This window comes from Antedon bifida, chromosome 8, assembly GCF_963402885.1.
Source record: "Antedon bifida chromosome 8, ecAntBifi1.1, whole genome shotgun sequence".
Lineage (NCBI taxonomy): Eukaryota > Metazoa > Echinodermata > Crinoidea > Comatulida > Antedonidae > Antedon > Antedon bifida.
In genome coordinates this window covers 2,987,507-3,004,770 of record NC_136233.1, presented here as the reverse complement: position 1 = coordinate 3,004,770, position 17,264 = coordinate 2,987,507, and the positions used below count along the sequence as shown (strand labels likewise).

At 29.5% G+C, this 17,264-nt stretch overlaps 1 protein-coding gene across 1 annotated transcript in view; it reads right to left on the bottom strand.

Moving 5' to 3' along the window:
- The window catches only part of LOC144850951 (proprotein convertase subtilisin/kexin type 7-like), a 59,838-nt gene that overhangs the window by 6,981 nt on the left and 35,593 nt on the right, over window positions 1-17,264 (bottom strand). Inside the window, exons 14-15 of the mRNA XM_078708474.1 lie at window positions 10,532-10,619; window positions 1,268-1,385 (exon numbers count right to left, since the gene is read on the bottom strand). Coding sequence (XP_078564600.1) covers window positions 1,268-1,385; window positions 10,532-10,619 — 206 coding nt within the window. The remainder of the gene's footprint in view (window positions 1-1,267; window positions 1,386-10,531; window positions 10,620-17,264) is intronic.

Here is a 17,264-nt window from a genome sequence, read left to right as displayed (position 1 = left end):
CATGAATGGTGCTCGTCAAAATGATACTTATAAACAGGACATTCATTTATGGTCAAGAATTTTCATTAAGGTCTATGAATTGAAAATAGACAAGCTTAATTTGTGTTTAATTACGCCTTATTTGATTGCGATTCAGCCTACGGCATTTGTTATCAAATTGATATTGTTAATATCCTAACTTAATTTTCTTCTTTCAGATCTGACAGGTTAGTCAGCATGTTTTCTCTCATACACGTTATTGCCGTCATTGAAAAGCATGCCAGCGTAAAATATTTTGGGTACTTAGCGCAAACGAACATGATTAGAGGAGTGATGAAATATGGAAATTATCACAGTATCCGATTTGATTTCTTAGCGTTTAAATTTGATCTTTAATTTCAACTTAAAGTGGATTGAACAGTAGACCTAGATTTTGAACAAGTTGAGGGTGTTACTTTTCATTCCCAGCGCATCATTTTTGAAATATAATAGCTTTTATATCTTTTATTTAATAGTTAACGTATTCTTTACTTTACTCTTTATTTTTTTCCAATATGTAAAATAAAAGTCTTCTGTTGATGGTCTGACTTTAAATGAAGTAGCCTAAACATTTGTAGTTATTGCTAGAAATATATAGTTTATCTTGAAAGAAATACTACAAATAATAAGGCCTAAATGAACATGATACAAATCATTCATTACTTTTGTCTCTTGTTTTTTTTTTTTGTACTGGATATTAAAAAAACATATTTGTTTTAAATGTTTATTTCATACGCATTCAACAGCGAGCAACTCGCTAATTACCAGATGGATAAACTAAATGGATATTAAGTTTCAATTGAGGATTAAGAAGTGGAGTTGAAAGAGTCATGAGTTACAACCCTGACACTAGGTCAGGATTTGAACCCTGGATCTTGCTATTGGAAGGCAGGCACATTAACCACAAAGCTACAGCTCCAGTACATATTAATATTATAATATATTTTCTCCATTGTAGACCTTAAATAACTTTTTTCCCAAAACCAGAAAGACTTCTCTTGTTCCTAACACCCTTTTGTCTATTCTTTCTTCTTTGGAAGAACAAAGGCTATTTTCCAGTTGTGTGAAAATGTAATATTTTTACTAACCTTTCCACAACAAGAGTAAATTTTTCTTTTAAATAGTTGCAATTTTTAATTCCATTGACAAAAACTCAAGGAACTAGAATTTGTTGCAGAACACAGAATATTTTCAACGCAGAGAAGACAAACAAGTTTATTTTTAACATAATGTTAAAAAGAGGGTTTACCTGTAAAGACTTTGTGGACAGTAAGCGGTCATTGTTAAATGATAATGCTAAACTTGGTGGACATGGCAGTGTCTCGTTACTTAGTAAAAATTCTCCACCCATCGCCTCTTCCACCATTCTGCAGAAAAATTAAGAAAACAATAAAATGAAAAACGTCCATGACCAAACAGACAGTAATAACTTAAGCTCTGTCTACACTATCAAACTAGTTTGACAAAAAAAGTGTGATGTGCCTAAATATGGTAGTGATATACCCAAATATGGTAGTGATATGACATCCTCATGTCCATATATTGGCACATCACATTTTTTTGTCACATACACTTTGATAGTGTAGACAAAGCTTAAGAATAACATATTAAGAGAAAAAAATATATCAAAAGATAACACTATTATTACAATAGTAAATTCAATTTGTATTCAATTACAGAAATGTTTTCAGAACACTAGAAATCAATAAACAGTAAGCATATGTCCAACGAAATTATTAAATTGATGATTAATCAATAAAATACAACCAGTAAATTAATAATCATAATATGAATTGTCAATATTAATATATTTTATTATGATAAGTATATTATATAGTCTGAACTTCAATGACCTTTATATTATATAGAAATTTACAATTTTAATTTATATCCACATCTGTATATTGAATACCATGTATTATAACATCTGTTGGTGAAGAATTTCAATAAATTACCACAAATGGTATGTTTTCAGAAAAAGTTTTACATATTGCATGCATTGAACATGCGAACTAACATTTATGATCATTACAACAATTTTTTTAAATTTTATTTTTATTTTATTCATTTGGCTCGGGATTTTCAAAAGCAGGAAACCCACTGTCACCCGAAGGACATGCGGCTCCCTAATCAGGTTATTATAATATAAACTTTGAATTACAGTACAGAAACTACGTAAATAAATACTGGAGATATCAAACAATCTAAAGCTCTGTCTACACTATCAAACTAGTTGGACAAAAAAAGTGTGATGTGCCCAAATATGGTAGTGACATCATCATGTCCATATATGGGCACATCAGATTTTTTTGCCACATAAAGTTTGTTAGTGCAGACAGAGCTTTAGAACTGAACATATATACAGTATCAAATGGTAGAATTCTCAAAATTCTTTTTTTTTAGTAATCATTTTCTAATGTACAGTATATCAAGTTATTTAATGGAACTTCTCATTATTATATAAGTAAACATAGTATCTATTCGAGGAAAAAACATGTCAAACGAGAAATGTTTGATGTCGTAAATAGCACAGTTCATATTAATTGTCATTTAAGTGTATTTAATCATTCTCTAGCAATTTCGCTTCATGAAAATTGGCAGCGTCTCCTCACGGCTCCTCATGCAATGTTTACCTAATAAGAAGTGCCTTTCAGATGAAAGTAGAAGGCAACACTGATGTAATATTGATGAAGATACATTTATACATAGCAAAGGTTATACAAATGCCTGATAATAAATTGTCTTTATATACATAGTATACTACAGGTTACAAACTCAAATAATACCTGATCTTTAGGAAAAATAAATAAAAAATGACATGATTAAAAATAAAATAATGAAAGAAATGAAGTGTGAGGTATCAAAACAAGCATCTTTTTTAGAGTGCTTATGACATTTGGGCGCATCACACTTTTTTTGTCAAACTAGTTTGATAAGAGTAAACAGAGCTTCATACTCTTTTCACATCAAACTTCGCAGTGATTCTCCAGAGCAACATTTTTTCTTTTTTTTGTTTATTTTATTTGCTAGTAGAAACCGTGAATATTGTGGTATTGAACTAGCCTTGTTGATATAAAGTTAAACGGTATACCACATATATTAATTCTTTAAAAGAACTGTCAAGTTTCTCGATGTTTCGATCAATATGCTTTGATCGTCCTCAGGATTGAGACTTCATAATCCATAATACTTCCAATGTTCATTTCTACTATTAATTGGTCAGTTTCTCATGTTCAATTCTCAAAATAAAACTGTGACTTTTATTATTATTATTTTGATGATGGATATTGGCATCAATAAAGATTACAGAATGCCAAACTGTTTTGAAATATAATTTTCTTTTAAGTCTACGGACTACAAGTATCATTTGAAATAATTTTCAGATGACAAAATTGAAAAATGTAAAATCTTTCTCAATGCATACCTGAAGACATTACAGTGATAAATCAAAGTGAATTTAAAAACTTTGAATTTGATTTATAAGTTTAATAATTCGTAGATGACAAGCACTTGTCAATTTTTACAACAATTCTCCATTTAACTAACATATCCGGAATGTATTTTTTTTCCTCATAATTTCCCTTTTTATCTACAGTAGCTTTCATTCCAACAACATCTCAGAAATCGCTTTGAGAATATATTATCAATGAATAGTATTATCCTTTATATCTTTTTAGGGATCATGGTAAAAATGATTTTACTGCAGTTGCTGCAGTAACTACAATTTTATTTTATCTGTACAATGATTTCTTAGAAGTTCCTATAGATATATTATGTCATCATGGTATTCTGAAATAAAAAGATGAATGAATTAACCATTTATGCAATTGCTTTTTAGGATGCAAGATCTTCCAATTAGTAGTATATTCTGTAGAAGGTTGATAGAAGTAGGCTTTCAGGCAGGGTGACCAAGCCCAGCTCCACTCGACCCAACCAAGCTCAATCCTATAACAAAGATAGCTATAATATAAAGCTTAGACTAAAGCTCTGTCTACACTATCAAACTAGTTTGACAAAAAAAAAATGATATGCCTATATGGCAGTGATATTTCCAAATATGGTAGTGATATGACATCATTATGTCCATATATGGGCATATCACATTTTATTGTCACATAAAGTTTGATGAAGCTTTATGAAAAAAACCTTGAATGTGCCAAAAGAAACCAGGGCAGGATTTGCTGTGAAAATGTAAATACCAAACGTTGATATTCATAAAATCTTTTCACATTTAATTGAAATTCAAAACCATTATTTTGAAATCCCTGAAAAATCAAAACCTCTATTTCCAAATCTAAACACGGAAAATAAGAATCTTAAATAGTTCCATTAAAAAAAAACATATTCTTATGATGTCGAACGACAGTAATTGATTGAGAATCTCTATGAAAGCTTGGGGGAATTAAATAACTGATGTGCTTAATTGCTCTCTGTTATTATGATTATTTCACATCCTTCCTTATTTTATGTTTTAAAAAAATGGAGTAAGATGTTTGTCTACTAATTCATGAGTCATTTGGTTGAAATCTGTCTGATTTCACCAACTCTCAAAAATATTTATACAAAAATTCCAGATTTGGAGGAACATGATTCAGGAAGATATGGAGAGATGGTGTAGCAGAGTGGAAAGAGGGAGTGACTCAAATAAAAGATGACGATGTAACAGACTCTAACTTCCCAACTTTTGAAAATGGAAGGTGCTGTTTGTTTGTATCTTATAATTGTGTGTGTTTTGTTTAGTGACCAAACACAAACACCTAACAAAAATACAGACTTTTCTTTCCAAAAAACTTCCCATTAGAGACTCCTCAAATTTAAAACCATACAAAAACTCAAGATTTGGAGGAACATGATGCAGGAACAAGTGGAAAGAGGAAGCTGACTCAAATAAAAGATGATGATGAAACAAGGTTCCAAGAATCTCAACATTTTGGAGAGTGATACAGCCTGAAAATTGGATGTTTTGTTGTTTTTTTGTATCTTAATTGTGTGTGTGTGTTTGTGTTTAGTGACTACACTCCAACACCTCAAACTATACAGACTTTTCCTTCTAAAAACTTACAATTAGAGACTCCCCAAATTTAAGACCATATCATAATAAAAGTTGGTAAAATAATGCTGATGTTTCAGGCTACAGATACTGTATCAACAGCTGGGAATGCAATAAACTATCTCACTCAAAGGTACAACTATCATTAAATATGTGTGTGTGTGTGTAATTGCATTGGTAACATTTTAATGTGTTTATGGAACATTAGGGAGATTCTTAATGTTATACTAAGTAATGTAATATTATTGAATAACTTGATAATGTTGTTGATGTTAATAATAATGTTCTGTACAATTCCCAAATGAAAAACACCCAGGGATGCTTGCTGTAGGAACATGACAAGATATCATATAATATATATATTAACACCTGTTTCTTTACCTAGATTATTCACCACCTGCTATTTACATATAAGTAATCACCACCTGCGTATTATTCACATACAGTTTTGTTCTTTGTAGTTGACATAATAAGACAATCCATGTCTTTCTCAAGCATGTTAACAACATCAATTCAATGTTAAGATATATTGAATATGATATCATACAATGTATACATTACCACCTGTTTCTTTACCTAGATTATTCTCCCCCTGCTATTTACATATTGGGAATCACCACCTGCGTATTATTCACATACAGTTTTTTTCTTTGTAGTTGACATAATAAGACAATCCATATCTTTCTCAAGCATGTTAATAACATGAATGTAATGTTAAGATATATAACAATAAATAATAAAATATGATTATATATAACAACTATTACATTCAATTATTTATAAGAGCCTATAAAACATGTATTATACAAAAAACATAACAGTATACATGAATCTAAAATACAATTTATTAAAGTTGTAAATAGATAACAGAATTGTCCCATCGTATAGCATCAATTTCAAAGTAGACAATTGGGATTGACTAGGGATTTCCATTATCCCGCATCATATATTCCATTATCCCGCGTTGTATATTCCATTATTGAAGCAGATTCGTATCGGTTCCAAAGGGACCACACACCACACAAATACAATTGTGATATCCGGATTAATTTTAATTTTCAAATCAAATTTCATGGAAAGAGTTTCTAGTTTTTGTGACAATGTTAATTTGAATCAAGAAAAAGGACTTGATGATATTAAAACTTGTTTGTGAATGATCGAAGCTCAAATATTTCATTTTTTCATCATTGTTAAAGATGTATTGTTCCCCAAAAACATGAAAAATGAAGATTATTAAAATCGGAACTTTGAATAGGCCATTTTGTAGAATTAACAGAGTTTGATCACTTAAAATTGAAAAATTAATCAAAAAATTGTATAGAATGACAAAATAAACTGTTAAATTAAACCAAAAACCCATTGGCTGGCAGCCAATTTGAATTTTTAGGTAAATATTTTTTTTCCTATCCAATTTTTAATCAAAGTGATCAATTATTATATTATTATATTATGTGACATTAAAATGGCAAATTCAACCATAAAAAAATGTTAAATAATTTATTCGGGGTGGGGTGGAGAAGGGGGACATTATCTTTAATCTTCATTTTTCATGTTTCACATGACTTGTATTATTTTTGAAGTGTGAAAAATTGAATAAAAGAAAAAGAAGAAGAAAGAAGAACTATCATTTCATGCATGAAAAAGTATAAATAATCAACAAAGTTTATTTCTAGTTTTTGTCACAAAATATTTGCATATCTTGAATATTAAATGTTTAAATGAATTTGGTTAATATTGTACAGAAGTATTTTCATAGTAGGCCTAACATCATAGTAATGTTTAAAAAATGAGTTAATTTTGAAACCGTGAAGATGAGGAAATCTGAGACCAACTAAGATTTTAACCCAGAATCATCTATTTAATATGTTGGCAACCTACCCATTAGACCACCTTGTGTTGTGGTATATTTAACACTATACTGTAATTTGCATTTCACTTTGAGGTTGCCAGCATTTTTTCCCACAGGCATTTTTGATGCAACAAAAATTGATTACTATTTCATTTGATTATTCAAAATTTAAGTATGAGTCCATGTTCCAATTGAGTTGTATAATTTGCTAGATTGTTTATTACATAGAATACCTGGTTGCTATATCAATATTAATTTTCAACCGAGTCTACGAACAACACATCCGGACAGATAATAAAATTAGAAATAAAACTATTAAAAAGTATTGTACAAGTAAAAATCAATTTTGCATACAGGTGAGTATTATCAAATTACTTAAAAAATTAAAATATAATCAAATTGTGTTATCATCTGTCTCGCACGGAAAATTAAATGACCTTCATGAACTTGACAATCAACGAACGCATTACCGTTTCACTGCTGCCTTTGGCAATGGTGATGACGACGCAATTAAAATAGCAATCATTTTTATATTTGCAACAATAACCTATAGTGCATGGGTACCATGTTTTTTTTTAAATTGAATCATATTGATGAATTTTAGATCAATGTTCTTTAGAATTTCATTCTACCAAATTAAAACCAACAATAAAAAATACAAAAAAGATAATTTTATGATAGACCCAAATATTATGCGCTGAAATGTTTTTAAAATTTTCATAACAATCTTAATATGAAAAAGTAAAAAATAAAATTTAAATCTAATTTGAATTTTACAATTAGTAAATTCTTTACACAAATATAATAGAATTTGAATTCAATGGTTGCATTGCATAAGAATGAGGGAGACATCATTCATCTGTAACAGCCTATTCTTTTACAGTATCATGTCCAGTGACAATAAACATCCTGCAGTATCGTGTCTGCTGACAGCAACAGGCCTGAAGCACTGACCAATCAGTTAGCTTGCAGAAAAAGCATCGACATAAACGTTCTTCAATAAAATGCTACTGTATAGTGTCAGGAGAGGCTATACAGAGTATTCCATATGGGATGAAGTTTGTAGTCAGAGAACACGATACAGCATGCTGTTTTATGATACCACTCATGAATCTGGTGTCTGTACCTACCACCCATCATCTTCTTCATAACTTTTACTTTAAATTCATTTAATATTAAACAAAACAATATATAGATAAAAACAGTGACAGCTCATTGACAGCTTAGTTCTATCCATCACATCGACTGTAATAAGATAGTATTAATAGACAAATTATAACCGTCGGTTTATTTATATATTTAATGTCAAATGACAGGCAATTAGAAGTAATTAACTATAAAAAACAATTGTAACAATGGGAGAAAGTGACAAACCAGTGACCTTAGAGGTCAACCATTAACACTTAGGTGACGAGCAACTGTTGCATCAACTCGCTAATACATTAATCTGGTAAAATGTAAAATACATTATGAAATATAATTTTAAAAGAAAACAATATTACTATGAATTCTATTCACATTTAGAACACATTCCAAAAGATCGTTCTTGATGTGAGACTTTTGAAAAAAAAAAAAAAATTATGTTATGGAAGTAAGAGAATGATTTTGGCATGATCCCTAATACTATTAAGCTCTGTCTACAATATCAAACTTTAAGTGACAAAAAAAATGTGATGTGCCCATATATGTTAGTGATATACCCAAAGATGGTAGTGGTATGCCCAAATAAGTTTGTGATATGCTCAAAGATGGACATCATCATGTCCATATAAGCACATCACATTTTTTTGTCACATAAAGTATGATTGTGTAGACAGAGTTTTAGAATGCTTTTTGTAGAAAAATGAAATTGAAAAAACAAATCTTCTACTACTCCTAGAAATACTTATACAAATACATTATAAATATGAATGGTATAATAAGGCCTGTGACACAGACATTTAGCCTGTTCGTTACAGCTTTAAGTTACCACCTCCGCCATTTGACCACGTCTCAAGTTTTGACAGAGCCTTTGAGGCGTTAACATGCAGTGCGGTATTAAACTGTATTCTACAGTATCAAATGAATCGGGTGCATTAAATAAGGAGAATATTATGTTATAGATATTTTAGATCGTTAAATTTAGATGACTTGCCCGCTAGCTGATTGAAAGGGGCTGTTAGGAAATTTACCACTGGTCCATTACTCTGACTGAGGTTAATTTAGATGTTCCGATGGAAGAACAGAATCAATTTATCTCAATTAAAACAAATAAGATACAAGAAACTTGATTTGTCTTCGTAAAAAACAAAGAAATGTCAGTTGTCAGCAATTTGATTAAAAGATGCATATACATAAACGAACTAAAAAAAGGGCCCTCTTCAAGAAATATTATTAATAGGCAATATTATAGACATAATAATTAGTAAAAAATATTAACCCAATAATTTTTTTTTTAATATAGTCAACCAGAAGTGGGTTGTTGTTTAAAGTTATTAGTTAAAGAAAAAGTTTACCCAAAAAAAAGATAACATTTCTTTTTTGAAAGAACAATTGCAAAAACTGAAAAAAAAATCTTTTATAAACTTTAGAAGCTTAATGAAATTCTTTGAAAAGGTTTACCTTTGTTAATTTGAGCAGAGCTGAATGGTAAATATTTTTAACTAAACTTTTTTGGAATCTCTGTTCTTCTAGTGAAAAACTGGAAACAGGCAAGATGGCACTTGGAACAACTAACTACTAATAAATAACTAACTAACCTACATATTAGCTAACAACAAATCAAGTTCAAATGATAAAATTCATCATTTGAAATGTCTTAACTATACTGTAAAAGTAAAAATTAAAAGCTAATAATAAATATAATATTTTATGTCAAAATAATTTTTTTTTTGGTTCATCTTCAGCAATTGATGGCATGGTAAAACATTAGGCATGATTTAAAGACAACTATCATTACATCGACTGTTCAATAAAATCTACGATCAAAATGCCAATTATGGCTTCTCATCCAACTATTTCTGCTGCTTTTACGAGAAATATCACAATTACTTTTTTGAATGCAAGTTAAGTTTTATGTTATTTTACATTTTATTACAACTTGTCGATTCTTTTTTTTTTTTAGAGTGGACACACGTTGGAAATATTAATTTAAGTTTTAAACTTAAATTTGTCTTTCTTACAGAATGTTCAAGTTGTAGTATGGTTTTGTGCTTTTTTATCTTTTACAAATGCTTAAAAAAAGCAAAAAGTTTACATTTAATAAATCAACAGTAATATTTGTTAGTATAAACAGTTTGTGTTAAATTAGATATAAGGAAGAAAAAAACCATGATGGGTATAGAAGTGTGCAATAACAAACACATGTACAAACAAACAAATGTACAAACACTCTCTTATAATATATCAGCAGATAATCATCAGAATTGACATTCTTTGAAAAAGATCTACAAATTTTTTCTCTGCAATAATAATGTATGATTGTGTCTATGTAGAAGTTTACGAGAGTCACTCCAATACAGAATGCATATCATCACCCAAAATTGTAATAATCAGATTAAAGAGTTAAAACAAAATGTAGTATTCTGCAGTTAGAATAAGTGTCACATGATCTAGAAGACAAGTATTTGACTTACATTTGTCTGTCTTTGATATCTTGTGATGTCATCTGGGACCCATAAATTGTAATTTTCCATTTCACCAAGATACCACTTCCAGTCTTACCTGAAAAAATAAAAAATATTTTCGAGTTATGAAAAGGGAAAATATTTACAATTAAAATATTTACATAGTAGCCCACAAGTATTAATGTTTATTTATGGGGCAATTCCCCCACAAATATTATTGTACTAAAGTGGTAGGCTCAAAATCTCAAGTTTACAAAATCTTCAAAAAACATGAAATATGTCATACTATACACAAACAATACAGACAAGCATGGGGGCTGAGGATGATATCAGGTACCATATTGGTGACTGGAAAGAGGTTTCAAAATGTTGACAGTTCTAATAAAAGAGCATAACCCACAAAGTTGGAACAGGCTCTTGAATGAAGAATCATTGATAAAAAGTTTAATTATTTCATAAAGTTTGAAGTTTCTATAATGTATGAATAAATCTTAAATGTTAACTACAAGACTAGACTTGTCAAAAGTCTCTAGTAATCATTGTTTCATTCTATGTAGCGCCACCAGTAGAAGTTTTTCCTTTTTCGATACTTCTTGCTTTAGTAGTAAGGTATAATATGTGTACCAAAATGTATTTCTTTTTATGAATATTAAGTCAAATATACCATATAGTTATTTTGCAACAGGGGGTTTCTACTTGTATAAGTTATGCTTCTCCGATTTCCCCTTTCCATTCTTTTTTCTCTTTGTACTATGCTTATTTATGTATGTTTATGATTGTGTATGATGAATGGAAATAAAGAAAAGAAAGAAAGAACAAATTAATTTACAGACCATTTTGATCTACAAAAAGATTTTTTCTAATTACTGATTGTCAAAGAAATATCCAATGAACTTTCACCTAGAGTAAACACTACCTAAAGCCCATGGGTGTTAGCCATATTAAATACATACAAATTAATTAGAATCACGAAATGCAATAGTTTGTCAATATTCCGTTATTCGTTTATTTATTCTGAAGAACTAAAAATAAATTTAGAAATGGTCATCCTCAATTATTTTACACGTTTTGCCACATCCTTCAGATGGAACAACAAGGTCCATGTACTTACATTCAAACATTTCCATAATAAAGAGGTTTTCTCCCGGTTAGCAATTTGACCAATATAGGGCTAAAATGGACAAATGCCTAATCTACTTAATAATATGAAGCATAAAAAAAGCTAATGGGACTTCATCTTCCAGAGGCATTGACCGTTTTATTTGAACTTGTCACTAACTATTAAATTATCTGTCACAAAACTAATTACATTATTTAATGTATGTCTACATTTAAGTTGTCATTTTTGACAAATGACAACTTTCAAAGTGTGTGGACCAAATATAAAAACACAGTTTGATGGCTGCTTTCCCCACAGTATTCGCTAAAAACATTTCAATATAGATATAATTGTACAGTAGTTAGTTACTACAGTTCTTTGACAGATTGCTGCAGACTTATCACAACCAACAAAACTTTTAAACACCTTTGGGTTATACCACAATGCCAAGTTTTCTGTACATTTCTCTGCTTAAAATGGAAATACAAGAAGAATGAAGAAGTTTGAGTTAATAAACTTTGGTTTAAGAGTTGTAGTTTTTTAGAGGTTCTATTCTTTAGGTCAAAGTTCACTTCCAAAAAGTAGTATTGGTATATTTTAAAAACTGTAATACAAATTTAGAATTAACTAAAAGTTTTCAAATAATATCAGTTTACATCCAAGGAAACATTTACTTGTAAGATCGTCTTAACAATTTATGTGTTATATATTCTATTTCTCAAAATGTCAAATTTTTAAAAATGGTATTTTCCATTAATTACCATAATGTTTCCAGAATTAAGAGTTGCATTAATGCAAATCAAATATTTGAACCCATTTATATTCAAAAATAATCATAAATAAAACATTTATTGCATTTGAGCAGTTTCAGTAAAAAAAAACCATTGAATTATGTCATTTTTCGACAAATAGACATAGACAGGATGGAAATAAACTGTTCCTTAAATTTGCAAATAAGGCAACAAATGACAAACAATTTAAATCTGACTTTTTCATTTATTGTTGACATAACAAAATTAGCTTTTAATAACCTAATAAAATTTGACCCAGTTATATCAATACCTCTATGGCGACCCAGATATGTGATTTGCAGAAGAAATATCAAATAAGTGAAAACCAAATACAGGTTTTAACAATAATGTTTGCCAAAGAACTTGGGAATTGTAAAGGAGCTTCACAAATGAAAGTTTAATACATTAATAATAATTGAAAACATATCTTCTTGGAATTTCATTAAAACAAAGGTAGGTTAACTTTTTAACTTAATGTAAATTAAATCAAGAACACAAATGTTTTGCTATGTTCCAACATTCTTTTTTCTAAATATTCATTCAGGTATTATTGGTAATGGTTCTGCATCTGACAAATGAAGGAAAACATTTGCACATTTTTTTCAACGCAGATCAATATTCAATTCTTACATTTTTTTGCACTATGGATCGATGAAATATTTAAATTGCACACGTTAGTAGGTCATTAGTGCACAGTTATCGGTGTTGAAAGTTGTAATTCGTAACCTTTTTATGCGAAATCCCAAAGATTAAAGTTGTCAACACTGTTAGGTGGTAATTGGTATCAACCGGGAATTCAGTTCAGTTGCGAATATTTGTCTCTGCTGAACTGAACGATATAATACCTTTGATGAATTGTAATAAAAGGGATCCTTTCAAATCTATTCTACTGAAGTTACTGCAGTAATTACATTTTTCTACTGCATTAACGTATGATTTAGTTTGCTTCAATATATAAGTTCATGAGGCAGTTACTGCAATAAATAATAAGTATGATTTTTCAAGAAAAGCCTTGCTATACAATTTCATAAACAAGTTAAAAATGTAACGAAAGAAACTGCACTTGAATAATCATCACATTTTTTTTGTCAAACTCGTTTGATTCATTCATTCATTCTTTATTTGGTCCAATATAAAAATACATCAGAAATTCCTCTTATATACACTGCAGAGATAATAACAATATACGTACATGCAGAAAACAATCAATATAAAAAATCACTGATAAAATATCAAAAAGTCTACGATCAAAAAGTCTACGATCCAGGTGTTCTCTCCAAGAGTTAGCACTGGACAAGTTTATTATAGGTGACAATAGACTGTGGGGGACAAATGATTTATTGTAGCGTTTAGTACGAATATTTGATGGAAGAAAAATGTATTCCTTATGGAGCGGGTGGTGCAGACAGAGCTTAACACCAATTCACCTACTCTGAAACTAAAGCAATCATGTGTTCAATTTGAATGATGAAATAAAGAAGGTTTTGAAGTTAAATATTTTAAGTAAAAATACTATATTGAGTATGTGAGAGGTGAATTGGAATTAGTTTGGTTTGGAATTGATTACATTTCTTTTTCTATTGTCCGTTTTTTTTCTAGATCTTAGATATATTTTATAAATTGTTTTTCTTGTGTGTTTACAGTATAGTGAGGTTAACACTGCTGCCAATCTATAGATAGATTAACTATTAGTAGTAATAGCTTTTCTTTTTGTTATTTTTTTTTGTTTTTATATATTTATATTTTCATCCTGTAATTGGTGTATACACTGTTGGATGTGAACGAATAAAATAAATAAATAAAAAAACTTGTTACCATGTTTAATTATCGGGAAAGTGAATGAGGATCAAGTGAGATGCATAATACAGAGAATGCCAATTTGAAGAAATGTTGAATAAAACAAATTTTATAAACAAAATTTAAATTATCACAAATTTTTTTAGAAGAGTTTAGCAATGTCATAAATGATGAAATTTCAGAGAAATATAAACAAATGACAGCAACTATGCATTCTGTGATTCATGAAATTGTAAGTTTATACATCTGCTGGCTAAAGATATACTTTGCATAAACTTTTATTATTCGTAAACATCAATAATATATCAAATTTTTGACAGCACATGTTAAAACAAATAAAACAAAATAAAAACCATTCAATATGAAAAGTTATCGATTAAACAAACCACCAATATGAAAACAATAAAATTGAGATGACTTTGAATTTGATGAAAAATGTTTATCTCTGCCGATTGAAGTATTAAAAATGGTCTTTTCGTTTTTCTTTTCAAGCAACAAATTAGTAACAATACTATATTTTGATATTTTTCCATTTCAACTTTATTACAGTACCTCTCTTGGGAGAGCAGTAAACACAAAAGGTAAAAATCTATTGTTTAAAAAATATATATTGCTTTTTAATTACAAAGTAAGAAAAAAGTTATAGAAAAAAAGATAAAACTGGCACAACACCACATGTTTCAGAATGACTATGTCAACAAAAACGAAGAGCAGATGTTAACAATCTATCACATTTTTATGCCCTTTCTTAAAATGATTGTTTTTGATTAATGCCTGTAATTAAATTGATATCGATTTAGTGGTCCAATGGCATGCTGCAAGTTAAGCATCCCAATTCAAATCTTAATTACAGGTACCTTTTCATACTGTCTACTGTCATTTGTTTTAAGCACTATTGCTGGAAAGTTTATAGAGTGAGAGGAAAATTACATATACTGTAGCTTTGGTTTATAACATTGGTGGTCTAATGGTAGGCTGCAATTCCTAATTCAAATCCTAATTTCAGCCATTTTATCTTTCTGTTTACCCTTTATCATTTCTTTCAAGCACTACCGGAAGCAGTCTACATTAGTCTATCTCACTATTTTGACCAAAAAGGTGTGACATGCCCTAATATGGTAGTGATATGACATCATCATGTCCATATATCATCATGTCCATATATGGACACATCACATTTTTTGTCACATAAAGTTTGATAGTGAAGACAGAGCTTAAGAGGAAAATTACAATAAATTGCATTGATTTATAACTTTGAAACAACTTTTTCTCAACAAAAATTTAATATAAACTAAATGGTGTTCCATGATTATTAGTCTGTTCTTAAAAAGACACTAACATGCTTTATAGTTTCAACAGCACTTTTCACAGTAGTTTGTCCCTCACAAGTTATGAAAGTCTATACTTTTAGAATAATCTATCAAGTGAGATCCGCTAATCATGTTCCATCACAATCAGTAACATAGAACAACTTCTCAAGTCTCACGTTTTCAACTTCATAAATTTGATTTTTATTCTTAACAGTCTTGTGTATTTCACTTTGTAATGCATTGCACATTGAGGCTTTAGGCTTGTATCAAACAAAAAATATTATTACTATTTTGAAGACAGGCAAGCATATAATAAATACTGGTTACAGACATTTGTTGTTATATACATTTTCTCATATGAAAAATGATATTTTTACTAACAACATTTCATACTAATCCTCGTGTTTATTCTACTGCTAAGATAATCTACTTTTTTTTATCGATGCACTTATTAATTCTTCGTTAATCATGAACCGATAAAACGAGACAAGCAATGTCCGTCTCTGATGTAATGGTTGACATTTGTTTCTAATAAAAACATACCAATGCTGTCGTACTAAAGCAAAAATAACGTAAAAACACCTGCGACGTGATCGTTAACTAACAGTTACATTGATAAATTTTCTAAATTGTTCAATAAATTTGAACAGATGATAACTCAAATACAGTATAAAACAGTTTAATCTGATTTGAAATTTGCATCTATAAATATATGTATGTATCTGAAATTATGTAACTTTTATTTCTGGGTACATTTAATGTTTACAGAATGAAAAATAAATGAAATGTGCAGCTGCAGTTTTGACCATGAGACGTGTCTTTTTGACAGTTTTGACCGTGAGACCAGGTAAAGCAGGTATTTCATCAACAAGCACAGCTGCTCCAACCTATCCTACCTCTTCCCTTAAACTTACATTTCGGAATATACAATGCAAAAGATAGGATTTAGGTTGTGTTTGGCACTTTACCCACCTTTTCCACATTTCAAAAGTCTGTCACTGCCAATAATAATTTTAAATACATAAATAATAATAATAATACATTTTACTTGTTTCCTTTAAAAAAATTTAATTTAACTCTGTCAATAGTCAGAAGGTAGCAATATCAGCATTTTATTAATTTCTAGGAAAATGATTTGCTATATTCATCCATGTCCTTCAAATTGATAAATGATGATAAATAAAAGTCTGTTTCCTTCAACATTTATATTTTTCTTAGAAAATATGATTAACATAATATAATGCTATGTTTCTGAAAACTGTGTGCTCTAAAGCTCTGTCTACTCTCTTGTGATGTGCCCATATAGGGACATGATGATGTCATATCACTACCATATTTAAGCATATCACAACCACATCACACTTTTTTTGTCAAACTAGTTTGATAGTGTAGACAGAGCGAAGACTCACATATATTTTTTTTTGGTGTTAGTGTGTCCTTCCAGTTCTGAAATCTTGATATCATTTTGTTCTGTGCCATCGATCATTATCTTCGTTGTTCAGAAATAATGTATTGTACAATAACAATCAAAGAAAGAAATTCCTGAACCATTTGTCTTAATTATTTTTTTATAAAGTCGCTCTGCATTATTGTTCAGACATGATGTTGTTACCACGACGCATGGGTGTACAATAACCTGCAGTAGACAGGTTATTGCTTGGTTTAATGTACGTAAACATAAATCTCTAATTGTCTGAGTCTGTCAAAAAACTATGTTTTGGATATCTTTTGGGAAAGAAGTTGAT